The sequence below is a fragment of the Petromyzon marinus genome, chromosome 48 (assembly GCF_048934315.1).
Source record: "Petromyzon marinus isolate PM22_M1 ecotype Great Lakes invasive population chromosome 48, UKy_Petmar_22M1.pri1.0, whole genome shotgun sequence".
Taxonomy (NCBI): domain Eukaryota; kingdom Metazoa; phylum Chordata; class Hyperoartia; order Petromyzontiformes; family Petromyzontidae; genus Petromyzon; species Petromyzon marinus.
Genome location: NC_133714.1, coordinates 7,862,654 through 7,889,295, shown reverse-complemented (window position 1 = coordinate 7,889,295; position 26,642 = coordinate 7,862,654). Strand labels below are relative to the sequence as shown.

Below are 26,642 nucleotides of genomic sequence, written 5' to 3'. Positions count from 1 at the left end.
GGTCAGACTCAAGACTGTGTCAGACTCAAGGCTGGGTCAGACTCACGGCTGGGTCAGACTCACGGCTGGGTCAGACTCACGGCTGGGTCAAACTCCCGGCTGGGTTAGACTCAAGGCTGTGTCAGACTCAAGGCTGGGTCAGACTCAAGGCTGGGTCAGACTCACGGCTGGGTCAGACTCACGGCTGTGTCAGACTCAAGGCTGTGTCAGACTCACGGCTGGGTTAGACTCACGGCTGAGCTACACGAGGTACAATCCCTAGGTTTGAACTTGATACCTGTGCTAGATCAAGGCAGGCAGCATTGATCGTACCTCTGTCTCTTTCTCTCTTCACAGTTTGTACTGACCCGAACCTCGCAAAGTTTCCAATCTGCAAAAGTATGTACAGCACACACCACTCACTATACATACACATGTGCACACTTCTGTGTGTGTCCGTATACGTGTGCCAGCATGTCAGCGGTGGGGAGTGCTGGCGCAGTGGTTAGTGGACAGCACTACGAACCCGGCGACCCGAGTTCGATTCCCGCTCACGCCCGATAAGTGTGAATATTTCAACCAATCCTGGGCCTCCCCTGGGTCGACTCAGCCGTAATTGAGTGCCTGGCGCTGCGTGTAGACTTCAGCACAGGTCAGAGATGAAGGCAGCCGGCCGTGGTGCTGGCCACTGACCCTCTTACAGGTGCTACTCGCCAAGAGCACTTGCCCCAATAGTCTGTGCTGATAACCCGTAACACCTGGGTCTGTCCCCATGACCTACCAGAGAGCCGTCATGCGATGGCCACACGGTGCACCTCGCCTGGCACAAGCACCGAAGAGGTGAGGGGAGCAGGGCCGTGGCCGGCAGTTGCCCCCCCCCCCCCCCTTTGAAATGCAAACATTTGGTATGTTTTTGATATTTACCAGAGAACATACATTGAACGTTTTTAATGTATGTACGTTAAACTTCTTTCGCACCGTACGTAGCCAACCATGCTAATCGGAGGTGCGCGGGGGGTAGGGGAAGAACAAAAAACGAAACGCAACAACAAGCAGTTCTAAAGGAATGAGTTTTCAATTAAAAATGAGTTTTCAATCGAAAATTAGTGTTCAATCTAGGGCACTGTTTAGAAAGCCTTGAAATGTCATGGCCGCCGCAGAGGCGAGGAGATGTTATCCCCCGTGCCTGGCGCACAGGAGGTCGTGGGTTCAACCCTGGACCATGACAGTGCCTGTTGCTGTACACAGGGTGCTTCAAAAAAATGTGAACACTTCGGAGGATTTGCAACAATACCGCAAGAAATGTGCTGCCTCTGGGCTCTGGAGATCACCTGGAGAAGCTTCCAGGCCACGTGTTGACAATGATGGCGAACAAGTGGAGACTCTTTGACTTTTTGAAGCTGTTAACATTACATTTGTTATCATGTTACAGTGTATAATCTTCGGTTTTTTTTCCATTTAAAAACGTAACTCCCATGTAAGTGTTAACATTGTTGTGAAGCACCCTGTACTTTGCGTCCGTGTGTTCTCTTTTTCCCCCCATGGTGATTGTAGCGTGGATTATTTTCCCCGGGTTCCTCCTCCGGTTTTGTCCCCCCCCCCCAATCAATTCCACATTCAGAATCAATGTCACGCCACCCTTGAGTTTATTTGGCTGCTACTGTAAATCCCCAGGCGTGATGGTCACATAAGCCGAGCTGTCAGGTCGCCTCTGAAAAAGAGCCCATCGTTCGGTGGGCTTTACACCGGTGAACAGTCGGACTGCCTTCACCCCATGGATAACTTTCTCGATCTGACTCTTGAGTCGCGGCGGCTTTTGGCTATCCATCGCAACAAAGACGGTGGTCACCGCACCGCTCGCGGCGCTTTCAGATGCGCTGCTTCTGCGGCCGTCTGGAACGCTCTTCCTTCCGATGTTAGGAAGCCACTGGGAGCTATGCACAATTAAATCATCCAGATTGAAAACTAATTTAATCAGAACTACTGTTTGCGTTTAGTTTGTTGTCCTTCCCCCGCACGCACCTCCGATTAGCGCGGTTGTCTACGCGCGGTGCGAAATGAGTTCAACGTACATACGTACGTTCGTCCCGTGCACCGCGCCGGCCTTAATAGGTGCTCGCTAACGGCGAGCCTGCGTAGGCCCGCAACGGGTGGCGGTTTGACCTCTGCCTTCGTGTGCGGTTTGGGGCAGAGTGGACGGCACTCGTCAGCCTGGCCGTCAACGCGACGCCCGGGCGGTTGCTGGTGTCCTACCGAAGCTTTGACCCTCGCCCGGAATACAACGTGCGGCTGTGCCACCTCACGTTCGCCAGCTGTGCCGGCGCGGCACCCGTGAGCGCCCCCTCCCCCTCATCACAAATGATAGCTCAATGGAAGTGGCGGTTTTGCATCGCGAGGAAATGTATAACAGCCGTATACTCTGAAACGCGTGATGTTGATTCTAAATGTGGAGGGGAAAAAACTGGACGACCCAGAGAAAAATCTACGTGACCAAGGGGACAGACAGAGACACGCAAACTCCAAGTATACAGCAGGCATCAGGGTTGGGATCGAATCCACGACCTCCTGTATACCAAGCGAGGGAGTTAACATCTCGCTGATAAGCCAACTCGTCAAAACGTTCCATCTTCGTTGTCTTCGTGGTCTGAGTCATACTTCCCATTTTTGCATGGCGTCGCACGGGCGGGGGGGGGGGCTGCGCAGATTTCTTTTCCTGTGTGAGCTCTTCTCGAGTCACAGACCACGGTGCTTTCATGGCCTAGTCCCCAGAGGCTTGGGGACTAGGCCATGATCACTTAATATAGAGCCCCAGAGGCTTGGGGACTGGGCCGTGGCCACTTAACGTAGAGCCCAGAGGCTTGGGGACTGGGCCGTGGTTACTTAACGTAGAGCCCAAGGCTTGGGGACTGGGCCGGGTTCACTTAACGTAGAGCCCAGAGGCTTGGGGACTGGGTCGTGGCCACTTAACGTAGAGCCCAAGGCTTGGGGACTGGGCCGGGTTCACGTAACGTAGAGCCCAAGGCTTGGGGACTGGGCTGTGTTCACTTAACGTAGAGCCCCAGAGGCTTGGGTACTGGGCTGTGTTCACTTAACGTAGAGCCCCAGAGGCTTGGGGACTGGGCCGGGTTCACTTAACGTAGAGCCCAGAGGCTTGGAGACTGGGCCGTGGTTACTTAACATAGAGCCCCAGAGGCTTGGGGACTGGGCCATGGCCACTTAACGTTCAGCCCCAGAGGCTTGGGGACTGGGCCGGGTTCACTTAACGTAGAGCCCAGAGGCTTGGAGACTGGGCCGTGGTTACTTAACATAGAGCCCCAGAGGCTTGGGGACTGGGCCATGGCCACTTAACGTAGAGCCCCAGAGGCTTGGGGAGTGGGCTGTGGTCACTTAACGTTCAGCCCAAGAGGCTTTGGGACTGGGCCGGGTTCACTTAACGTTCAACCCCAGAGGCTTGGGGACTGGGCCGGGTTCACTTAACGTAGTGCCCCAGAGGCTTTGGGACTGGGCCGGGTTCACTTAACATTCAGCCCCAGAGGCTTGGGGACTGGGCCGGGTTCACTTAACGTAGAGCCCAGAGGCTTGGAGACTGGGCCGTGGTTACTTAACGTAGAGCCCCAGAGGCTTGGGGACTGGGCCGTGGTCACTTAACGTAGAGCCCCAGAGGCTTGGGGACTGGGCCGTGGATACTTAACATAGAGCCCCAGAGGCTTGGAGACTGGGCCGTGGTTACTTAACATAGAGCCCCAGAGGCTTGGGGACTGGGCTGTGGTCACTTAACATTCAGCCCCAGAGGCTTGGGGACTGGGCCGGGTTCACTTAACGTAGAGCCCCAGAGGCTTTGGGACTGGGCTGTGGTTACTTAACATAAAGCCCCAGAGGCTTGGGGACTGGGCCGGGTTCACTTAACGTAGTGCCCCAGAGGTTTGGGGACTGGGCCGGGTTCACTTAACGTAGAGCCCAGAGGCTTGGGGACTGGGCTGTGGTCACTTAACGTAGAGCCCCGATGGCTCTAAGACTGGGCTCTAGTCACGCGCTGGAATTTCAGAATCGGAATCTTTATGTAGACTGCAGGAGCAATCCAGACGGAGCGGTGAAAACGCTCCCACGGTCGTTCCCTTCCACAGATTCGGACCCTGACAGGGAGCAGCAATTCGAGCGAGTTCATCATAGAGCAAGCCATGCCCTGCCTCTGCGTCGAGGTGAGACGGTGGTGGGGGTTGCGGGGTGGTGGTAGCAGTGGCGATGGTGGCGGCGGCGATGGCAGCTGCGGCGTTGGTGGTGGTGGTGACAACTCCCGCTGCTTTCCAACGGCCCTTCGGAAGCCAGACACGTGCCGTGCCAGCCCTGTTCATGGCCCGGCTCAGCTCTCATTGCTTCAAGAGCCACGTGGCACCGTGCTAAAACTGTAAACAGTTTTTGATAGATGTCCAGAAGGGGCACGGGGTCAGAACGTTACAACAACAAACAATACAAAAACACGATAGGAGTGAAGTATAGGAAAGATAGACAAATCACTTAAAATATATGTACACAAGTAAAACTCAACTATTTTTCTTTTTTACCAGGTAAGGCCCCACTCGGCTATGCAGCTTTTTTTCAGGAGCGACCTGACCACAAATGATAGCTCAACGAAGTGGCTCATCGTGTGGAAATTTATAGCAGCCCAATACTCTAAACGCATGTTAATTTTAAATGTCGACGGAGGAACCCGGAGAGCAATTCACGCAATCACCACGAGAGAGAACACACGGACTCCAAATATACAGCAGCAGGCGTCAGGGTCGGGATCGAACTCACGACCTCCTGTATACCAGGCGAGGTAGTCAACATCTCATAGCCACCGCGATGCTCTCAGAACCTCCCACTGCATCTACACTCCGAGGAGTCCTGGGATCGCTGATCCTGCCCTGGCTGTCCCAGCAGTCCCTGAGCTTGTTGTTGTTGTGGTTGTTGTTGTGGCTGTGGTGTCTATTGTAGTGGTTGTGGAAATTGTGGTTGTTGTGGTCGTGGTTATTGTTGTTGTAGTTGTCGTTGTAGTAATTGCTATTGTGGTGGTTGTTGTGGTGGTGGTGGTTGTTGTTGTGGTGGTTGTTGTGTTTGTTGTGGTGGTTGTTGTGGTTGTTGTTGTGGTTGTAGTGGTGGAGGTTGTTGTCGACTCAGCCTCTAATGAGTACCTGGTGCAGTGTGTAGTAAACATCGCCACTGGGGAGACAAAGACGGCCGGGCGTGGTGTTGGCCACCCACCCCATCGTGTGCCGTCCTGGCCTTCATAGGTGCTCGCTAACAGCACTTGGCCCAACAGTATTTTAAGGCTATACGGGGGATCTTTGTCTTTGTGTGTGTGCCCAGGTCTACGCTACGAGGGAGAGCTCGTTGCGAATCCAGAAATGTCCCTTTGAGAACGGTGAATGCGCACACGCGCACATGCACACACGCGCATGCACGCGCACATGCACACACGTGCATGCACGCACATGCACACACGTGCATGCACACGCACGCACACACGCGCATGCACGCACACGCGCGCATGCACACACGCGCGCACATGCACACACGCGCATGCACACGCACGCCCACACGCGCATGCACACGCACGCACATGCACACACGCACGCGCACATGTACACACGCATGCGTATGCACACATGCACGTGCATGCACATGCACACACGCACGCGTATGCACATGCTTGCACGCGCACGCGCATGCACATGCACACGCACGCACATGCACACACGCGTGTGCACACACGCACGCGTATGCACATACGCACGTGCGTGCACATGCACACACGCGCGTGCACATGCACACACGCACGGGTATGCACATGCACACACGCACGCGTATGCACATGCATGCACGCGCATGCACACAAGCACGTGCATGCACATGCACACACGCACGCGCATGCACATGCTCGCACGCGCATGCACATGCACACACACGCACGTGCATGCACACGCACGTGCATGCACACGCATGCACGTGCGCATGCACGGTCATTCCACTGCTCGTGTTTTAAACCACCCTGAATTGAGAAAAATCTATTCGCAAGAGGGAATGGGCAACTTCGCGGGAAATAGGTTCGTAGTAACCCGCTTGCTGTACTGATATACATGTTTTATTTTAAGGCCACTGTTGTTGATCAGCGTGCTGAGCTTTCAATGTGTGTACGTACAGCACGTTGAACTTCTTTCGCACCGTACGTAGCCGACCGTGCTAATCGGAGGTGCGGGGGAAGAACAACAAACTAAACGACAAAAGCAGTTTAATTTTGATTTAAATTTAGATTTAAAGCTTTCGTGACTGCAGTGATTCATATTCTTGGTTCTTTCGGTAAAGCAACGTGACCTTACCGAAAGAACCAAGAAGACAAAAGCAGTTCCAAAAGAAATGACTCTGCCAATCCTGATGACGATGTAACAGTGCCGTATCTACAATGGCTTCCGGATATCGGAAGGAAGAGCGTTCCGGACGGCCGCCGGAGCGCATCTGAAAGTCGTTGCCTCCCAGCGCACCGTCGACTTCCCAACTTCACCTCCCAGCCGACATCACAAAGCCCCAGTTTCGGCCCAAGTTGTTGCCTCCCAGCGCTCCCTTTGGCTTACCAATTTCACCTTCCAGCCCACACCCCGCTCCCACACTCACCATGCCCCCCCCCTCCCTCTCTCCATGCCCCGCGACTATATAATCCCTCGTCACAGCCATCTCTGAGACACACTTAAGCGTTTGTGCTTTTGCTACGTTGTCCCCCACCCGAAGAAGGACGCTTGTGTTGCGCCCGAAACGTCGTGATTTAATTTTTTTAGCTACGTGACTTTACCGAAAAAAACAAAGAGTATGAATCCTTGCAGCCACGAAAGCTTCACATCTAGAAGCATCTGAAAGAGCGCGACGCGGTGACCACCGCCATCTTTGTTCGCTGGCTGAGCCAAAAGCCTCCGCTGCTGCTGCTGCTGCTGCGAGGATGACGAGCGGAGTTGGTGTGGCGATGGTTTACAGCCCCCCCCGGCTACTCATTAGTGGCGTGCGTGTCATGAGCGCGACCTTGTAACGTACCCGTTCGGCAAACACGGAAGCCAAAGGAGCTCGGCGAGCACCGGACGGACACGGTCGGATCTCGCCACGACGGACGGACGGACGACGACGACGACGACAATGACCGCGGGGTTGTCCTTGCGGTGTCGGCTTGCCGCAGTCACGGCGGAGTGGGGGGCGCTGCGTCTGAGCCGGGCGCCGGGCGGCGTGACGCTGCGCGCCGACGGGCTGCTGCGCAGGTGCGTGTACGAGGTGCGCGCCACGCTGCTGGTGCGACGGGGAGGGCGCGACACGGCCGTGGACAGCGCCACCGCCGAGAGACAGGTGAGGCGGGAACGGTTTCGTCAGCGCCGGCGGCGGCGGCGGCGTGGTCACGATCGCCGATCGTCGTAGTGATCGCGATCATCGTCGCCGTTGTCATCGTCATCATCATGAATGTCATCGTCACTCGTAGTACCGGTTTGTCTGGGTTAGATCGCGTAAATATGAATGGGTCGTTAAACCCGCCACCACCCGACACAGCCAATTAGTTAAGGTTTGTCACGTAAACAGGACGTGCAAATTCGTTACTAGTACAGCACAGCCGTGTGTTGGAGAGCCAAGCCATAACATTTATAATCTGAGTACGACGTTTCACCAGTAATTACAACCAGTATCATCAGGCGACAGCCAGATCTGTGGATAATTTCCTCCTGTTTCGTTCCTTAAATAGAGGAGTAGATGTGATGACATCACTTGTGAGCACTTCTTTAGTGACATGAGACAGGGGGGGATTAATGAATGACAATAGGTTTACAATGCCGGTTGGGTTATTTATATGGCAATCAACGTACAATGTGCATTCGTATTTCTCGATTTGAAGTTTTCGTGACTGCAATGATCCATACTCTTTGGTTCTTTCGGTAAAATCACGTAGGTGAAAAATAAAGTTAATCAAATCACGACGTTTCGGAAGCAAACACAATCCTCCGCTACAGCAAATTACTTCTCGCTGTGACTATCCCACCTGATGACGGAGGCTTGGGTTGCTTCGGAAACGTCGTGATTTTATTAACTTTATTTTATTTTTTAACCTACGTGACTTTATCGAAAGAACCAAAGAGTATGCATGCGTATATTATACAAGCTGATTGTTCTTGTAACACACGTCGATTGTGTGCACTAAAATATCAGTACATGCCATTGTGGAGGGGCATCGGATTGGTTGGCATGAGATGTGGAGGGGCATCGGATTGGTTGGCATGAGATGGGGAGGGGCATCGGAGTGGTTGGGATGAGATGTGGAGGGGCATCGGATTGGTTGGCATGAGATGGGGAGGGGCATCGGATTGGTTGGCATGAGATGGGGAGGGGCACCGGAGTGGTTGGGATGAGATGTGGAGGGGCATCGGATTGGTTGGCATGAGATGTGGAGGTGCATTGGAGTGGTTGGCATGAGATGGGGAGGGACATCGGAGTGGTTGGCATGAGATGGGGAGGGGCATCGGAGTGGTTGGCATGAGATGGGGAGGGGCCTCGGAGTGGTTGGCATGAGATGGGGAGGGGCATCGGAGTGGTTGGCATGAGATGGGGAGGGGCATCGGAGTGCTTGGCATGAGATGGGGAGGGGCATTGGAGTGGTTGGCATGAGATGTGGAGGGGCATCAGAATGATTGTCATGAGTTGTGAAGAGGCATCGGAGTGGTTGGCATGAGATGGGGAGGGGCATCGGAGTGGTTGGAATGAGATGGGGAGGGGCATCGGAGTGGTTGGCATGAGATGTGGAGGGGCATCGGAGTGGTTGGCATGAGTTGCTGTAGCGTCTCAGCCAGCGCCCTGCAAGTGCACACGTTGCGTGCCCGTGCGATGTCTTCCCTATAACCTCCTCGCCTCCCCCCCCCCCCCCCCCCCCGTGGCTCCCTGCGGCCCAGCTCTGTGTGCCCTCCCGCCGTCACCTCCCGTCTCGGCTCCCGGGGACTGCGGAGGAATGAGTTCGAGTCCCCGCGTGATGCGAGGCTGCTGACTCCTCCTCCCCCCCTCCCCTCTCCCTCCTCCTCGTCCTGTTACCAACTTCTTCTGTCCTCACCAGGAGAACGGCTCCATCATCCTCGGGTTCGCGCTGAACCCCGAAGTCGAGGACCAGGGGGAGATATGCGTCATGGTGAGTGAGATGCGTGGTCGTCGTCATCGTCGTCATCATCGTCGTCATCATCGTCATCATCATTGTCATCGTCGTCATCATCGTCGTCATTGTGATCATCGTCGTCGTGATCATCGTCATCATTATCATTGTCGAAGTTATGCAAGATTATAGGTTTCGGTAAGTGTATGGGTCTCTGTAAGTGTATAGGTCTCTGTGTAAGTGTATGGGTCTCTGTAAGTGTATGGGTCTCTATAAGTGTATGGGTCTCTGTGTAAGTGTATCGGTCTCTGTGTAAGTGTATGGGTCTCTGTAAGTGTATGAGTCTCTGTAAGTGTATGAGTCTCTGTAAGTGTATGGGTCTCTATGTAAGTGTATGGGTCTCTGTAAGTGTATGGGTCTCTGTAAGTGTATGGGTCTCTGTGTAAGTGTATGGGTCTCTGTAAGTGTATGGGTCTCTGTAAGTGTATGGGTCTTTGTAAGTGTATGGGTCTCTGTAAGTGTATGGGTCTTTGTAAGTGTATGGGTCTCTGTAAGTGTATGGGTCTGTGTAAGTGTATAGGTCTCTGTGTAAGTGTATGGGTGTGTGTAAGTGTAAAGGTCTCTGTGTAAGTGTATGAGTCTGTGTAAGTGTATGGGTCTCTGTAAGTGTATGGGTCTCTGTGTAAGTGTACGAGTCTCTCTGTAAGTATATGAGTCTCTCTAAGTGTATGGGTCTCTGTAAGTGTATGGGTCTCTGTAAGTGTATGGGTCTCTGTAAGTGTATGAGTCTCTGTAAGTGTATGAGTCTCTGTGTAAGTGTATGGGTCTCTGTAAGTGTATGGGTATCTGTGTAAGTGTATGGGTCTCTGTAAGTGTATGGGTCTCTGTAAGTGTATGGGTCTCTGTGTAAGTGTATGGGTCTCTCTAAGTGTATGAGTCTCTGTAAGTGTAAGGGTCTCTGTGTAAGTGTATGGGTCTCTGTGTAAGTGTATGGGTCTCTGTGTAAGTGTATGGGTCTCTGTGTAAGTGTATGGGTCTCTGTAAGTGTATGAGTCTGTGTAAGTGTATGGGTCTCTGTAAGTGTATGGGTCTCTGTGTAATTTTATGGGTCTCTGTGTAATTGTATGGGTCTCTGTAAGTGTATGGGTCTCTGTAAGTGTATGGGTCTCTGTGTAAGTGTATGATTCTCTCTGTAAGTATATGAGTCTCTCTAAGTGTATGGGTCTCTGTAAGTGTATGGGTCTCTGTAAGTGTATGGGTCTCTGTAAGTGTATGGGTCTCTGTAAGTGTATGAGTCTCTGTAAGTGTATGAGTCTCTGTAAGTGTATGAGTCTCTGTGTAAGTGTATGGGTCTCTGTAAGTGTATGGGTATCTGTGTAAGTGTATGGGTATCTGTGTAAGTGTATGGGTCTCTGTAAGTGTATGGGTCTCTGTGTAAGTGTATGGGTCTCTCTAAGTGTATGAGTCTCTGTAAGTGTATGGGTCTCTGTAAGTGTATGGGTCTCTGTTTAAGTGTATGGGTCTCTGTAAGTGTATGGGTCTCTGTAAGTGTATGGGTCTATGTAAGTGTATGGGTGTCTGTAAGTGTATAGGTCTCTGTGTAAGTGTATGGGTCTCTGTAAGTGTATGAGTCTGTGTAAGTGTATGGGTCTCTGTAAGTGTATAGGTCTCTGTAAGTGTATGGGTCTCTGTAAGTGTATGGGTCTCTGTAAGTGTATGGGTGTCTGTAAGTGTATAGGTCTCTGTGTAAGTGTATGGGTCTCTGCAAGTGTAAGAGTCTGTGTAAGTGTATGGGTCTCTGTAAGTGTATGGGTCTCTGTAAGTGTATGAGTCTTTGTAAGTGTATGGGTGTCTGTAAGTGTATGGGTCTCTATAAGTGTATGAGTCTCTGTAAGTATATGGATCTCTGTAAGTGTATGGGTCTCTGTAAGTGTATGGGTCTCTGTAAGTGTATGGGTCTCTGTGTAAGTGTATGGGTCTCTGTGTAAGTGTATGGGTCTCTGTAAGTGTATGGGTCTTTGTAAGTGTATGGGTCTCTGTAAGTGTATGGGTGTCTGTAAGTGTATAGGTCTCTGTAAGTGTATGGGTCTCTGTAAGTGTATGGGTCTCTGTAAGTGTATGGGTCTCTGTAAGTGTATGGGTCTCTGTAAGTGTATGGGCCTCTGTAAGTGTATGGGTCTCTGTAAGTGTATGGGTCTGTAAGTGTATGGGTCTCTGTAAGTGTATGGGTGTCTGTAAGTGTATAGGTCTCTGTGTAAGTGTATGGGTCTCTGTAAGTGTATGAGTCTGTGTAAGTGTATGGGTCTCTGTAAGTGTATGGGTCTCTGTAAGTGTATGGGTCTCTGTGTAAGTGTATGGGTCTCTGTAAGTGTATAGGTCTCTGTGTAAGTGTATGGGTGTCTGTAAGTGTATGGGTCTCTATAAGTGTATGAGTCTCTGTAAGTATATGGGTCTCTGTAAGTGTATGGGTCTCTGTAAGTGTATGGGTCTCTGTAAGTGTATGGGTCTCTGTAAGTGTATGGGCCTCTGTAAGTGTATGGGTCTCTGTAAGTGTATGGGTCTGTAAGTGTATGGGTCTCTGTAAGTGTATGGGTGTCTGTAAGTGTATAGGTCTCTGTGTAAGTGTATGGGTCTCTGTAAGTGTATGAGTCTGTGTAAGTGTATGGGTCTCTGTAAGTGTATGGGTCTCTGTAAGTGTATGAGTTTTTGTAAGTGTATGGGTGTCTGTAAGTGTATGGGTCTCTATAAGTGTATGAGTCTCTGTAAGTATATGGGTCTCTGTAAGTGTATGGGTCTCTGTAAGTGTATGGGTCTCTGTAAGTGTATGGGTCTCTGTAAGTGTATGGGCCTCTGTAAGTGTATGGGTCTCTGTAAGTGTATGGGTCTCTGTAAGTGTATGGATCTCACTAAGTGTATGAGTCTCTGTAAGTGTATGAGTCTCTGTGTAAGTGTATGGGTCTCTGTAAGTGTATGGGTCTCTGTGTAAGTGTATGGGTCTGTGTAAGTGTATGGGTCTCTGTAAGTGTATGAGTCTGTGTAAGTGTATGGGTCTCTGTAAGTGTATGGGTTTCTGTAAGTGTATGAGTCTCTGTAAGTGTATGAGTCTCTGTAAGTGTATGGGTGTCTCTAAGTGTATGGGTCTCTATAAGTGTATGAGTCTCTGTAAGTGTATGGGTCTCTGTAAGTGTATGGGTCTCTGTGTAAGTGTATGAGTCTCTGTAAGTGTATGGGTCGCTGTGTAAGTGTATGGGTCTCTGTAAGTTTATGGGTCTCTGTAAGTGTATGGGTCTCTGTGTAAGTGTATGGGTCTCTGTAAGTGTATGGGTCTCTGTAAGTGTATGAGTCTCTTTACGTGTATGAGTCTCTGTAAGTGTATGGGTCTCTATGTAAGTGTATGGGTCTCTGTAAGTGTATGGGTCTTTGTAAGTGTATGGGTCTCTGTAAGTGTATGGGTCTGTTTAAGTGTATGGGTCTCTGTAAGTGTATGGGTCTCTGTGTAAGTGTATGAGTCTCTGTAAGTGTATTGGTCTCTGTAAGTGTATGGGTCTCTGTAAGTGTATGGGTCTCTGTGTAAGTGTATGGGTCTCTCTGTAAGTGTATGGGTCTCTGTAAGTGTATGGGTCTCTCTGTAAGTGTATGGGTCTCTGTGTAAATGTATGGGTCTCTGTGTAAGTGTATGGGTCTCTGTGTAAGTGTATGGGTCTCTGTAAGTGTATGGATCTCTCTAAGTGTATGAGTCTTTGTAAGTGTATGGGTCTCTGTGTAAGTGTATGGGTCTCTGTGTAAGTGTATGGGTCTCTGTAAGTGTATGAGTCTGTGTAAGTGTATGGGTCTCTGTAAGTGTATGGGTTTCTGTAAGTGTATGAGTCTCTGTAAGTGTATGGGTGTCTGTAAGTGTATGGGTCTCTATAAGTGTATGAGTCTCTGTAAGTGTATGGGTCTCTGTAAGTGTATGGGTCTCTGTGTAAGTGTATGAGTCTCTGTAAGTGTATGGGTCGCTGTGTAAGTGTATGGGTCTCTGTAAGTGTATGGGTCTCTGTAAGTGTATTGGTCTCTGTGTAAGTGTATGGGTCTCTCTGTAAGTGTATGGGTCTCTGTAAGTGTATGGGTCTCTGTAAGTGTATGGGTCTCTCTGTAAGTGTATGGGTCTCTGATTAAGTGTATGGGTCTCTGTGTAAGTGTATGGGTCTCTGTAAGTGTATGGGTCTCTCTGTAAGTGTATGAGTCTCTGTAAGTGTATGGGTCTCTGTAAGTGTACGGGTCTCTGTGTAAGTGTATGAGTCTCTGTAAGTGTATGGGTCTCTGTAAGTGTATGGGTCTCTCTGTAAGTGTATGAGTCTCTGTAAGTGTATGGGTCTCTGTAAGTGTATGGGTCTCTGTAAGTGTACGGGTCTCTGTGTAAGTGTATGAGTCTCTGTAAGCGTATGGGTCTCTGTGTAGAGTGACTAAGGGATGGTGTAGGAACGGAGCTGCCCAGGGCTGTACCTGGCCCAGCAGCGGCCGTGGGAATGCGGCGTGGCCGGACTCTGGTTCCGTGGGTGTGAGCTCGCTCGCTCGCCTGCTCAACGTGATTTATTGTCTCTTCTCCCCCCCCCCTCCTCCCACCATCGCTGCCATCGCAGCTCCAGGCGGACAAGTTCTACGCGCCGAGCGACGTCGTGTGCGGTGAGTCGGCACTTTCTTTCGCAATTGGTCCGCCGGTGGGCGTGAGGAATCCTCTCGCACGTGCGCACGTGCACTGCGCGTTTCGTAGAACCGCACGTACGCACGCGCGGTTCTACAAAACGTAACTTCGCATCGGTGCCGCGGGTCACGTCGGTGGCGAGTGAGATCGCGATGTCGGTCCCGGGCCGCCGCCTGCCCCCCGCCGACCCACCGACCCCCCCCCTACCGATGCCGCCCGCCGCTTTCACCAACCGGCACTGACCAGCGTGGTGAAGTACGGTCAGTCTTCGGCCACGACTGACACGGGTCGGTAAGGCCTTCATCCAGCAGTGGAGCGACAAAGGGCGTTGATGACGACGACGTTAAAAGGTGATGGTGATCGTGACGATGAAGGTGGTAGTGAGGATGACGGTAGTGAAAACAATAATATTGATGATAACGATGAAAGGGAGGATGATGCTTAACACGTCGTACGCTTTCGCGACCAATATCATCCATAATAGAGTTTTTTTTGGGTTAGATAGCGTAAATATGTAATTGTGTCGTTAAACCCGCCACCACCCGACACAGCCAACGAGTAAGGGTTGTCACGTAAACAGAACGTGGCAAATTCGTCACGAGTACAGCACGCAGATTGTGTGCTGAAGAGCAAAGTTTGTAAATGTTGTGGCCTTGCTCTCCATCACGCCCCGGTGTGCCGTACTAGGAACGAATTGACCACGTACTGTTTACGCTATCTAACCCAGACAACCTGTATCAGGATGATGATGATAATTACGGGTCATGCCGGTGATACTGAAGACGGCAATGATGATGATGCTAATGAACACGGTGGCATTGATGGCGATGATTAGGAGATAGATGAAAATGACGATGTCGTTCTCCCACATCTCCACCCCCCGCCCCTCCCACCACTCCCCCCGCCGTCTCTCCCTGTGCTCAGTGCCACGCTGGCGCTGGGTTCCGCTGCTGGCGCTGGGTGCCGTAGTGCTCGCGGGCGCCCTACTCACCGCACTGGGAGCCTCGCTGGGCCACGCACCAGGACGTAAGCCGCTAGCCCACCCCGCCGCTCGCCCACCCCGCCGCTCGCCCACCCCGCCGCTCACCCACCCCGCCGCTCGCCCACCCCGCCGCTCGCCCACCCCGCCGCTCGCCCACCCCGCCGCTCGCCCACCCCGCCGCTAGCCCACCATGCCGCTCGCCCACCCCGCCGCTCGCCCACCCCACCGCTCGCCCACCCCGCCGCTCGCCCACCCCGCCGCTCGCCCACCCCGCCGCTAGCCCACCCCGCCGCTAGCCCACCCCGCCGCTCGCCCATCCCGCCGCTCGCCCTCCCTGCCGCTCGCCCACTCAATCCCTAACTCTCCCTTCCACTCGCCCTGTGCGTGGGGGAGGGGGGGGGGCGTCCAAGCAACGGAGGGAGATGGAGATACAACATGGGCTCGCGTGCCTTTGCCAGGAGGTGGATGGTAGCAGAGTCGCGAGAGGCAGGTGGTGGCGGTGGGGGCGGCAGCATGGGGAGGCTTCATCCAGCAGTGAACTTGATCATGGCTGCTGCTGCTGCTGATGGTGATGATGGTGATGATGACGATGGAGACATGTGCTGACCCGGTGCTACTTTCTCTCCGTCTCTCTCTCTTTTTTCCGTCGCAGGATTTTTTGGCGGCGCCAAAGAAAGCCGAATGGGTGAGTGTACGTGTGTGTGTGTACGTGTATGTACGTGTGTGTGTGCGTGTGTGTACGTGTATGTACGTGTGTGTGTGTGCGTACGTGTGGGTACGTGTGTGTGCGTAGTGTGGGTATTTGTGTACGTGTGTGTGTGTACATGTGTGTGTGTGTGCGTACGTGTGGGTATGTTTGTACGTGTGTGTGCGTACGTGTGGGTATGTGTGTGTGTGTGTACGTGTGTGTGTACGTGTATGTACGTGTGTGTGTGTGCGTACGTGTGGGTACGTGTGTGCGCGCGTGTCTGTGTACGTACGTACGCTGAACGTCTTTCGCACCGCCGTGCGCGTAGCCAATCGCGCTCATCGAGGGATGTGGAGCGAACCGCTTGAACGACCATTCCGTTACCCCCCCCAACCCCCCGGCGACGCGTCGTCGCGACCGTGCGCGCACCGATAGCTGCCGCTGCCGCCGCCGTCGCCGTCATTCACGGGAAGTACAACAACACGAACGCCTCGCTGTGAAAGAGCCGACGCCAGGAGATCCCCCCCCCCCCCGGGGGTTTTGATCTTCCACGAGGCCGAAGCGCGTGCCTGACGACGCGCAAAGCGGAGCGTTAAAAACTCGCCGGTAGCGTGCGACCGTGGTCGTCCAGAACGTGCGTTGCGAAGGTCGGTCGGCCCGGAGCAGGCCCAGCTGTGACCCACGGATGCCACGGCTACGCCCCATAGATAGCGTGGGAGCAATCGCACGCACGCACGCACGCCGGAACGCTCTGTCTGGCCGCGTGTGCGTCTCTCTGTGTGTCCGTGTGCGTCTGTCTCCGTGTATCCGTGCCTCCGTGTGTCTGCCGGTCGCCACGTTGTCCGTCTGTGTGTCTGTACCATCGGCGATGACGAGGGGTTTGCGACGTTAGCGCTGTCCCCCCGTGTGGCACGAAGTGACTTGGGCACCTGGCCTGCCAAGTGAGCACGAGTTATGCCAGTCGGGGGGTGGGGGGGGGTCGATGATTGATACTGCTGATGCTGCTGTGTGTGTGATCCCAAGTGGGTCATTTGCGGTGTAATTTTTCGAACGCTGGGGATGACGTAGCATTGGCATGGTTCAAACCGCACCACCACCACCGTTGTGTTAACCAGGGCGGCCACCGAATTCGAACCGCGAACCTCTGCAACAAAACTAAAAACTATTTTTTATTTTACCGGGTAAGACCCGCTGAGCTATATAGCTCTTTTTTTCAGACCTGGCCACAAAGCTCAATGAAGCGTCATATACACGGAAATGTATCGCAACCAAATACTCTAAACGCGCGATGTTGATTCTAAATGTGGAGGGAAAAACCAGCGGACCCGGAGAAAAATCCAGGCGAGGTAGTTAACATCTTCTAGCAAACCATGATGAGAGAGAGAGACACGCAAACTCCAAATATACAGCAGGCGTCAGAGTCGGGATCAAACCCACGACCCTCCGCACACCAGGCGAGGTAGTTAACATCTCCTAGCCACCGTGATGAGAGAGAGACACACGCAAACTCCAAAAATACAGCAGCAGGCGTCAAACCCACGACCCCCCGCACACCAGGCGAGGTAGTTAACATCTCGTAGCCACCACGGCGACACCCACCCATCCCTCCGCGTTCCCCTCCCCCCGCAGTGCTGCTGCTCCACGCCCACGAGGACGGCGCCGACCGCCCGCCATCCTCGCTGCTGGCCCTCGTCGGGGCGCTGGCGACGTTCCTGCGCCGCCGCTGCGGCGCCGAGGTGGCGCTGGACGCGTGGGAGAAGCGGGAGGTGGCGCGCCTCGGCCCGGGGCCCTGGCTGGCCGGGCGGCTCGAGCGGTGCCAGCTGAGCGGCGGCGCCGTCGTGGTGTTGGCGTCCGGCGCGGCGCGGCGCCGCTGGGACGAGATGCGCGGCCTCCGACATCCCCCGGCCGGCCGCGGCGGCGCCGGCGATCCGGCGAGCTCGGACGACGCCGGCGGCGCCACCGAGCTGGGCGACCTCTTCACGCCGGCGCTGCGGCTGCTGTGCGAGCAGGACGCGGCCTGGCGGAGCGCGAACGTGATGGTGGCGGTGTGCGTCGACGGCGGGGACGTGCCCTCGTGCCTGCGCTCGGCGCGGATCTTCCGTCTGCCCGGCGACCTCGGTAGGCTGAGCGCGGCGATCGGGGGCGGCGGCTCGGTCCGGGACGGCGGCGGCGGGCGGCGCTTGCGGGAGACGCCGGAAGGCGCGGCGCTTTTGGCCGAGATCTCCAAAGCGCGGGAGCGGGCGAGCGGACGAGGCGGAGGGGCGACTCCGCCGCTCGCCACGGACGCCGCCGCCGAGAGGTCCGCGGCGGGCGCGGATTTCCCCGGGACGGCGATCACGGAGACGAAGCTGCAGATGTGGCCGTTCTTGCCGGATCCGAGCGGCGGCGGCGATGGAGAAACGGACAGCGCCTACAGCAGCCTCGAGCCGGCCGCGCTGGAGGTGGGCGGATTCAGGCTGACCCGGGCCGAGCTCCTGCAGCTCGTCCAGCAGCGGAGCGAGAAAGGGCGCGGCGGCCCCTGCCCCACGTGACGCAGAAAAACCGGAACTGAGTGAGCGGCCCGCCTTTCGCGGCCGCCCCCCCCAGGAAAGGCTGGCCACCGATGCGGCCGCGCCTCGCGCCAGCGTGAGCCGTCGAGCAAACGGTCTGAACAGAACGGGTCGTGCTGGTACCTTCTTGGAACCGTCAACTGTGCTGGTGATTCACCAGCACGCTGGTGAAGCGTCCAAAAGCGTGGAAGTGGGCCCCCCCCTGCGGTGACTTTGACGTCACGTGAACAAAACTCTTGGCACCGGGCTGCCTCGGTCGGCGATTGACGGCAGCCTCCTCCTCCCTCCTCCTCTTCCTCGCTCCTTCCTCCTTCCCGCCTCCCTTCTCCCGCCTCCCTGCGACCGATACTTATTTTGGAAGTTTATTGAGGTTTGTTGAGTGCTTGATGAAGCCATGTTTTAGTAGTTTGCCAGTGAAGTTGAAACAAAGAAATACCTCAACACCAAGAGACACCACTACCTCTTTTTTTTCCCACTGCACAACCAAACCGTGCCGGGGGCTGTGCCGAGCCAGAATCCGAATATGTATTTATACTGGAGGAATCCGATGAACTATAAAGCTCTTCTAACCGGGTTGGTTTTTTTGTATCACTGCCAAAGCCGAGCCGTTCCCCTGACGTCACGCGTGATGAACTCTGAACTCGTCGTTAGCCCCGCCCCCTGGCTCTGCTTGCCCCCCCCCCTCCCTCCTCCCAGCAAGATTCAAGACGTCTGCCTTGTGAGGCCGGGCCGAGCGTGCTTCGGTTCTGGCTCGGCACGGCAAAATATGGAGTTGGAAAAAAAACCGCCCGAGACGGTTGAAGGGCACCGTCTTGGCTCAGCTCGATTGTGCCAGTGGGAAAGGGCTTCAGGATAATTACAGAATTTGCCGTTATCAACACTGGACAATAATTATTACGGGAATTATAATCACGGGAATCAACTCAGGGGTGGTGGAGTGATGGAGGGGGGTGTCCCAGTGTATCGCCGTCGACCGTTAACAAGCTCCCCCCGTTGTTGTCTCCACGTGTAAGACCATGCGGAGCCTGTTTACAGGCCGAAATGTTACCGTGTATTTATTTATTGTGTTGCATATCACGGGCTGGCTTGCGTACGGTGCGAAAGAAGTTCAACAAGAAGACGATAGAGGGTTATCTCATTTATCTTAACTAATGTTCAAACAGAATTCCATAAACACGAATGCATGAATTATCTTTTAAAACTCATTGAGAACTTTTATTATATATAAAACATTACAGGTGTGTGATCTGTGAACATTCAACAATTGTCTTCTTTGGTTCTTTCGGTAAAGTCACGTAGAATGAGAATAAAATAATAAATTGATAATTCATTCTACGTGACTTTACCGAAAGAACCAAAGAAGATGAATCATTGCAGTCACGAAAGCTTTAAATCGAAATTCAACAATTGTGTTTTGTCTCAATGCATTCAGGGTTCTTGGTCGAGTTGAGTAAATGTGTCGTCTGAGAAGTAAGAAGACACGTATGGCAATTAATAATGATAATCAATCAATAAAAATAACTTACAGAAAAAACAATTAAAAAATGTGTGTTTTTTTTTTAAAAGCCAGTCTGAAAATAAATGGAATAACCCAATGTGGTCCTGACTGTTGGGGCCACCCTTTAATCATTTTCCAGGGCTCACCTCAAACCAGCAATGCAAGCGACGGCTCAAAACGCGCCTGGGACGGAGCGGTGAAATCAGCCGGCGTGCTCGTCAGCGCGACGGACTGCCCCAACGCACGGCGGCGGGGAGAGCTCGCGACGGTTTGGGGAGGTGGTGGCGGGGGGGAGGCCTTCATCCAGCAGTGGATCGGCCGTGGCTGATCATTATGAAATGTTTGTCCCATGGAAAGACTCAAATCCTGCGGCCCGGTCATCCCTCCAGGGTGGATAAAATAAGTACCACTGTTGCGATGAAGTCAACGGTGCTTGTCTGATGGAGCGACTCGCCCCCGCCATAGTAACGTGGAATTTCCACCACTGGCCCCAGGGCTGTAGACAGGAGATGAGCGTTGCCTCAATGCTCATTTGAGCAGCAGGAATTCACCTCGAAAGGTTTTTTTTAAATTTACCCAGTCATGCGCCGAAAATTATACCGCTGTTTCTTTTTACGTCAATTTAGATTTGCTATTCCTCCGTCAGCTTTAGAAAGATTTTTTAAAAAACTCAACTGAAAGAAGCAAGGTGAATAATAGCCGAGATGAAGTTACGAACGCCTCCCCCGCAAAAGAGATTACCCTCGCTTCCATCGTCAGCGAAGCTTCTGGGGCCACAACCCCTGCCCCTGCGCATCATCCATTGCACACAAACCGCTCATCCCCAGCAGCAGCAGCGGCGGTAGCGGCTTTGGCTTCCCATCGGACAAAGGCGGTGGCGGTCACCGCATCGCGTGGCGCTCATGCGGCCGTCTGGAACGCTCTTCCCTCCGACATTAGGAAGCCGTTGGAGCTATGCAGTTTTAAATCATCAAGATTGAAGGCGCATTCCTTTGGTACTGCTTCTTGCGTTTAGTCTGTTGTCCCTCCCCCCGCACCTCCGATAAGCACGGTTGGCTGCGTAAGGTGCGAAAGAAGTTCAACGTACACACGTGTAACGTACACACCGCGGCAGCAGCAGCAGCAGACGCGCAAACTCAGTGACGCAGTCGCAGTGTGCAAAGACCTTGGCCGGCCCGAACAGAGCCACGGAGCGCAAGACGACTCCAATGCCCGACTTGCACACACGAAGGATGAGGAGGAGGCATCGTCACAGCGATGCTCCACTCTGCTACTCCCTGGCCCAGATGCAATCGCCTGGTTCAGCCGCCCCAATGGAAAATGACAGTTGTTATTCTCTACATCAATAAGGCACCACGGTGGCTAGGAGATGTTAATGACCTCGCCTGGTATGCAGGAGGTCGTGTATTCAATCCCGATCCTGACGCCTGCTGCTGCTGTATATTTGGAGTTTGCGTCTCTCTCTCCCCCCGTGGTCGCGTGGATTTTTCTCTGGATTCTCCGGTGTTTCCCCTTTACATTTAGAATCAACGTCACGTGTTTATGATGATGATAAAAAGCTGCTTCCGTTGCGCTATCATTTGTGATGGCCAGCGTCACTTCCGAAAAAGAGATCTACAGTCCAGTGGACTTTACACGCCTAAAATAAGACTGAGGCGTTGTTTCTCTGTGTGCCGATGTGTATGTCTCTCTATGTCTCTCAGCGATAGTGTAGCGGTTAGCGCGCTGCGCTGTGAACCTGACGACCCGGGTTCGATTCCCGCTCACGGCCAACACCAATGACGATTATCTGAACCGGTCCCGGGCCTCCCCTAGGTCGACTCAGCCTCAAATGAGTACCTGGTGCGGTGTGTAAACATTGCCACTAGGGAGACAAAGGCGGTCGGGCGTGGTGCTGGCCACCCACCCCCTCGTGTACCGTTCCGGCCTTAATAGGTGCTCGCTAACAGCACTTGCCCCTACAGTCTGTTAAGGCTATATGGGGGATCTGTGTTGTCTGTCTCTCTGCTTGTGTCTATGTGTCTGCGTGCCTGTGTTTTGTCTCTCTCTCAAATTTAGTAATCTTTGGAAGGACGTAATCAACCAGGTAAGGTGTTGATCGTTGTGTCAGCCGACTCTCTGTGTTGTATTGCATTATTTTCATCATTCATTCGTACCTGATGACGATTACTTGTGTTGCAATCGAAACGGCGTATGCTATTATTTATTTATTTATTCTTTCTACGTGACTTTACCGAAAGAATCAAAGACTAATAGTTTTAATACGGGGTGCTTTAAAAAAATGTGAACACTTTTGAGAATTTGCAACAACACATCGAGAAATGTGCCGCCGGGCTCTGGAGGCTACCGAGAGAAGATTCCGTGCCACGTGTTGACAACGATGGCGAACGAGTGGAGAGACTCTTTGACTTTTTGAAGCCATGAACATTACATTTGTTATCACGTTACGGCGTAGCAGTATCTATTTCCATTAAAAACGGCAGTCCCATGTAAGTGTGAGCATTGTTTTGAAGCACCCTGCATTAGCCGCGCGTTAGTCAGTAATCGTATTAGTAAAAGAAGGATAGCGATGGAATGTTTGGCATTGATTGTGGGTGGTGGTAAAACAATACAAGGGAAGGAATTAAATATACAAATAAGGTCCCCACCCCACCAACCAAAACTCCACCAGCCCCCAGGGCCTTTCCCCCTCGCTCTCAAACGTAACCGTGCCGCTGGTCCGGGCGGTTGTTTGTGTCGCAGGAGGGGGGGGGGACATCGGTGTGGGGCCGCGACCCCTCGAATCCGGTGTGGGAGCTTGCTGGGCGATTCGCACGCCCATTCATTTACACCACCACCAGCACCCACCCACCAGCACCCACCCACCACCACCCTCCACCACCCCCACTACCCACCACCACCTGCAAAACATCACCTACCCAGCCACCCCCACCACCCCCCACCTACCACCCCCATCACCCACCCACCAACCACCCACCAGCACCCACCACCACCACCCACCACCCTCCACCACCCCCCCTAAACCACCACCACCTGCAAAACATCACCCCCCCAATCACCCCCCACCTACCACCATCCCCCCCAACCACCACCCCCTACCACCACCCTCCACCATCACCCCCCACCACCATCCCCCCAACCACCACCCCCCACCACCACCCCCCACCATCACCCCCCACCATCACCCCCCACCACCATCCCCCCCACCATCACCCCCCACCACCACCAACCCCCCAAACACCCCCAACCACCCCAACCACTCCCGCCGGGCGTGTGTGACGAGGTCGCGCAAACCCCGCGCATGAAACCCCGCGACCTTTCGCTCACCGAGCGCCGTGGCGAAAACACAACAAATGTTGTTTCGTTTTAAACTAAAAACCCCGAGCACGAGACTTCGCTTTTTAATTTTTTTACAAATCGTGGCCGCTCAACATGAGACGGCGAAGCGCGAGACAGCCGCGTGTCGGCACGGCGAGCTTGGAGCGTTCTGCCTGCCCTGCGTCAAAACTAATTACACGTTGCTTATTCATCTTTGTTTAGTAAATTATAGTTAAACGAGTCGGCGAGCGGGCGGGGGGGGGGGGTATTGATTTAACACGTAGGCTTTCGCGACCAACCCGACGTGACAACCCTGACAAGTTGACCCGAGTCGGGTGGTGGCGGGTTTAACAACACATTTATATATTTACGCGATCTACCCCCCCCCCCCCCCACAAAAAAAAACCCTCTGTTATGGAGTTATATTGACGTTGTCTTTTTCCACCTCGACTTCATCACGATTCCCCTATCGGCGTCGCGGCGAGATTAAGAATCCACTGTCGCACAGCGGGGTTCCCATAATCCCAGTCGTGCGAGAGGGAATGGGCCCGTGGAAGCGGATCTCACAGAACCACTCATTAACATTCCTTGGACGTGCTCCTTCATGCTTTCCCCGTGCAAGTTTCAGATTTTTGCACTGCAATTTTTTTTAAAAAATTGTCAGGTGCCTTTGTCTTCTGAGCTGTGTCGTAACACACGACACTGATTTAACAGCTCGCCCCCAATTAAGGTTCATCGTGGTGACGTTCACCTTGACGTGTTAAGTTCAGCTTTCGAAAGGTACTCCAACCTGCTCTATTACTTTGGTGGTTGGGTCGTTGGCTTCCGTGAGGTTGAGTTGACGGAGATGCCTGCCCCGCCCTCATGTTTCAATCACGAGGCAAAGCTCATTCGTATTAACAGGACACACACACACACTGTATTGACAGTGTGTGTGTGTCCTGGCTGTATTAACAGTGTGTGTGTCCTGGCTGTATTAACAGTGTGTGTGTCCTGGCTGTATTCACAGTGTGTGTGTCCTGGCTGTATTCACAGTGTGTGTGTCCTGGCTGTATTCACAGTGTGTGTGTCCTGGCTGTATTCACAGTGTGTCCTGGCTGTATTGACAGTGTGTGTGTCCTGGCTGTATGCACAGTGTGTGTGTCCTGGGTGTATTAACAGTGTGTGTCCTGGCTGTAGTCACAGTGGTTGTGTCCTGGCTGTATTCACAGTGTGTGTGTGTCCTGGCTGTATTGACAGTGTGTGTGTCCTGGCTGTATTCACAGTGTGTGTGTGTGTCCTGGCTGTATTAACAGTGTGTGTCCTGGCTGTATTGACAGTGTGTGTGTTCTGGGTGTATTCACAGTGTGTGTGTCCTGGCTGTATTAACAGTGTGTGTGTGTCCTGGGTGTATTCACAGTGTGTGTGTCCTGGCTGTATTCACAGTGTGTGTGTCCTGGGTGTATTAACAGTGTGTGTGTCCTGGCTGTATTCACAGTGTGTGTGGCTGTGAGCCTGGCTGTAGGACCTTGCATTGTAACGATAGACACCTAAACTTTTCAGAATCGACCTGGCGATCGAAAATGATAGCTCAACGAAGTGGCTTATCATCATCATCATCACGTGGAAACTTATAGCAGCAGCCAAATATTCTGAACGCGTGACGTTGATTCTAAATGAGGGAAACATCGGAGGACCCGGAGAGAAATCCACGCGACCCCGGGTAGATAGAGAGAGACACGCAAACTCCAAATATACAGCAGCAGGCGTCAGGGTCGGGATCGACCCCACGGCCTCCTGCACCACAGGCGAGGTAGCGAACATCTCCCAGCCACCGTGATGATGATGATGAGAGAGAGACACGCAAACTCCAAATATACAGTAGCAGGCGTCAGGGTCGGGATCGACCCCACGGCCTCCTGCATGCCAGGCGAGGTAATGAACATCTCCTAGCCACCCTGATGATGATGAGAAAGACACGCAAACTCCCAATATATAAAGCAGCAGGCGTCAGGGTCGTGATCGACCCCACGGCCTCCTGCATGCCTGGCGAGGTAGTGAACATCTCCTAGCCACCGTGATGATGATGAGAGAGAGACACGCAAACTCCAAATATACAGCAGCAGCAGGCGTCAGGGTCGGCATCGACCCCACGGCCTCCTGCATGCCAGGCGAGGTAGTGAACATCTCCCAGCCACCGTGATGATGATCATGCGAGAGACACGCAAACTCCAAATATACAGCAGCAGCAGGCGTCAGGGTCGGCATCGACCCCATGGCCTCCTGCATGCCAGGCGAGGTAGTGAACATCTCCCAGCCACCCTGATGGTGATGAGAGAGAGATCAGTTTAACACGTGAGAGAGAGACACGCAAACTCCCAATATACAGCAGCAGCAGGCGTCAGGGTCGTGATCGACCCCACGGCCTCCTGCGTTCCAGGCGAGGTAGTTAACATCTCCTAGCCGCCCGTGGCGCCCCTGCTTGACAGCAGCGATGTGGCCACCCGGCATTCGTCTCAACCCCCCCCACCCCCCGAGGGCCGCCGTCCACTCAAGACGCTCACGAGCAAACACGCAGCGATGTCACCCAACAGGGCACGCGGCGTGCCGAGCCGTGCTGCTGGCTTCGGGGGTTGCCACCCGTCCCGGGTTTCCGAGGATTGTCCCTCCTATTGAGGACGCCTGCCGCCGTTCTGGGAAATCTGTGCCGAGTGTATCCTAGGGCAGTGTGGTTCTTGTTCGGCTGGGGCTGCACGCTGCAGCACCCTAGGGGGTGCGAGATGCCCTTTCTGGGGGTGCGAGACATGGGCAGATTTTTTTTAGAAGGTAAATCATCGAAAGAACTAATTAAGCACGAGCAGGTACGTTACAACTTACCTTGTTCCAGAAAACCCTACGCATATGTGCGCATGCATTTTGTTTTGCACAATTGAAAACCATAGATATAGCTGCTGAACACAAGCTGTTCATGATTCGGTGCTTGCATGGTCCTTGTACTGTTCGCCACTTGGCGGCCTTTGGCCTCCAGCACCGGTAAGACGAAGACATAAGAGAGGCCCTCAATGTATATACGCACAGCATTATATTTAGTTATGAGGAACCAAAACTATTGTGCTGTACATCAAAATCATTCACGTGATGACGCATCGTTACAAGCAGTAAGGTTAAACGCCCGAGAGTCTGGCTGGCGTAATAACACGCACATGTGCGGACTTCGTCAATCCACTGCTGGTTGAGGGCCTCCCCCCGACTCCGTATTGGCCATGGGCATTGCTCCACCAGACTGCACACGGCGGTGATGATGATGATCAGTGCGAGTTGGTGAAACCAGAGAGAGTTTGGTTGAACTCAGCAATTGCTTCACCAAACTGCACACGGCGGTGATGATGATGATCAGTGCGAGTTGGTGAAACAAGGGAGTTTGGTTGAACTCAGCAATTGCTTCACCAGACTGCACACAGCGGTGATGATGATGATCAGTGCGAGTTGGTGAAGCCAGAGAGAGTTTGGTTGTATATTCGTTGGTTCTTTCGGTAAAGTCACGTAGATAGAATTTTTTTTTTAAAACACGTGGCTGTACCCAGCACAATGGACGCACAATTTATTGCCCTACACTGCCCTCTGCTGCCCATGGCACCTGGGTCTGCGCCGTGACCTCGCGTCAGCGGGCGTTCGAATACTTCACGTGGTCGTTAAGTGCACCGAGCCTGGCACAGGCGCCGTGATGACGTCGCCGTCACTTCGTGGCGAGTGGCGGGATATTGTTGTTGTTTGCTGCCCATCTAGAGAAGCGGTAGGGTAGCGGTTCGCGCAGCTGCGCTAC

General features: G+C 53.3%; 1 protein-coding gene and 1 long non-coding RNA gene across 2 annotated transcripts in view; one reads left to right on the top strand and one right to left on the bottom strand.

Annotated features, from left to right (window-relative positions):
* The window catches only part of LOC116952749 (interleukin-17 receptor A-like), a 28,610-nt gene extending 9,356 nt beyond the window's left edge, over window positions 1–19,254 (top strand). The window contains exons 6-15 of the mRNA XM_032972358.2: window positions 337–378; window positions 2,171–2,310; window positions 4,104–4,178; window positions 5,329–5,383; window positions 7,181–7,344; window positions 9,089–9,160; window positions 13,744–13,786; window positions 14,730–14,831; window positions 15,440–15,472; window positions 17,105–19,254. Of these exons, the coding sequence (XP_032828249.2) occupies window positions 337–378; window positions 2,171–2,310; window positions 4,104–4,178; window positions 5,329–5,383; window positions 7,181–7,344; window positions 9,089–9,160; window positions 13,744–13,786; window positions 14,730–14,831; window positions 15,440–15,472; window positions 17,105–18,006 (1,628 nt within the window). The 3' untranslated portion in view covers window positions 18,007–19,254. The remainder of the gene's footprint in view (window positions 1–336; window positions 379–2,170; window positions 2,311–4,103; window positions 4,179–5,328; window positions 5,384–7,180; window positions 7,345–9,088; window positions 9,161–13,743; window positions 13,787–14,729; window positions 14,832–15,439; window positions 15,473–17,104) is intronic.
* On the bottom strand, window positions 913–7,203 carry LOC142931081 (uncharacterized). Its single transcript, XR_012947088.1, has 2 exons — window positions 7,042–7,203; window positions 913–4,382 (listed from the first exon to the last, which is right to left on the bottom strand). It is a non-coding gene; the product is annotated as an uncharacterized LOC142931081 (long non-coding RNA).
* Window positions 19,255–26,642: the final 7,388 nt, after the last annotated feature.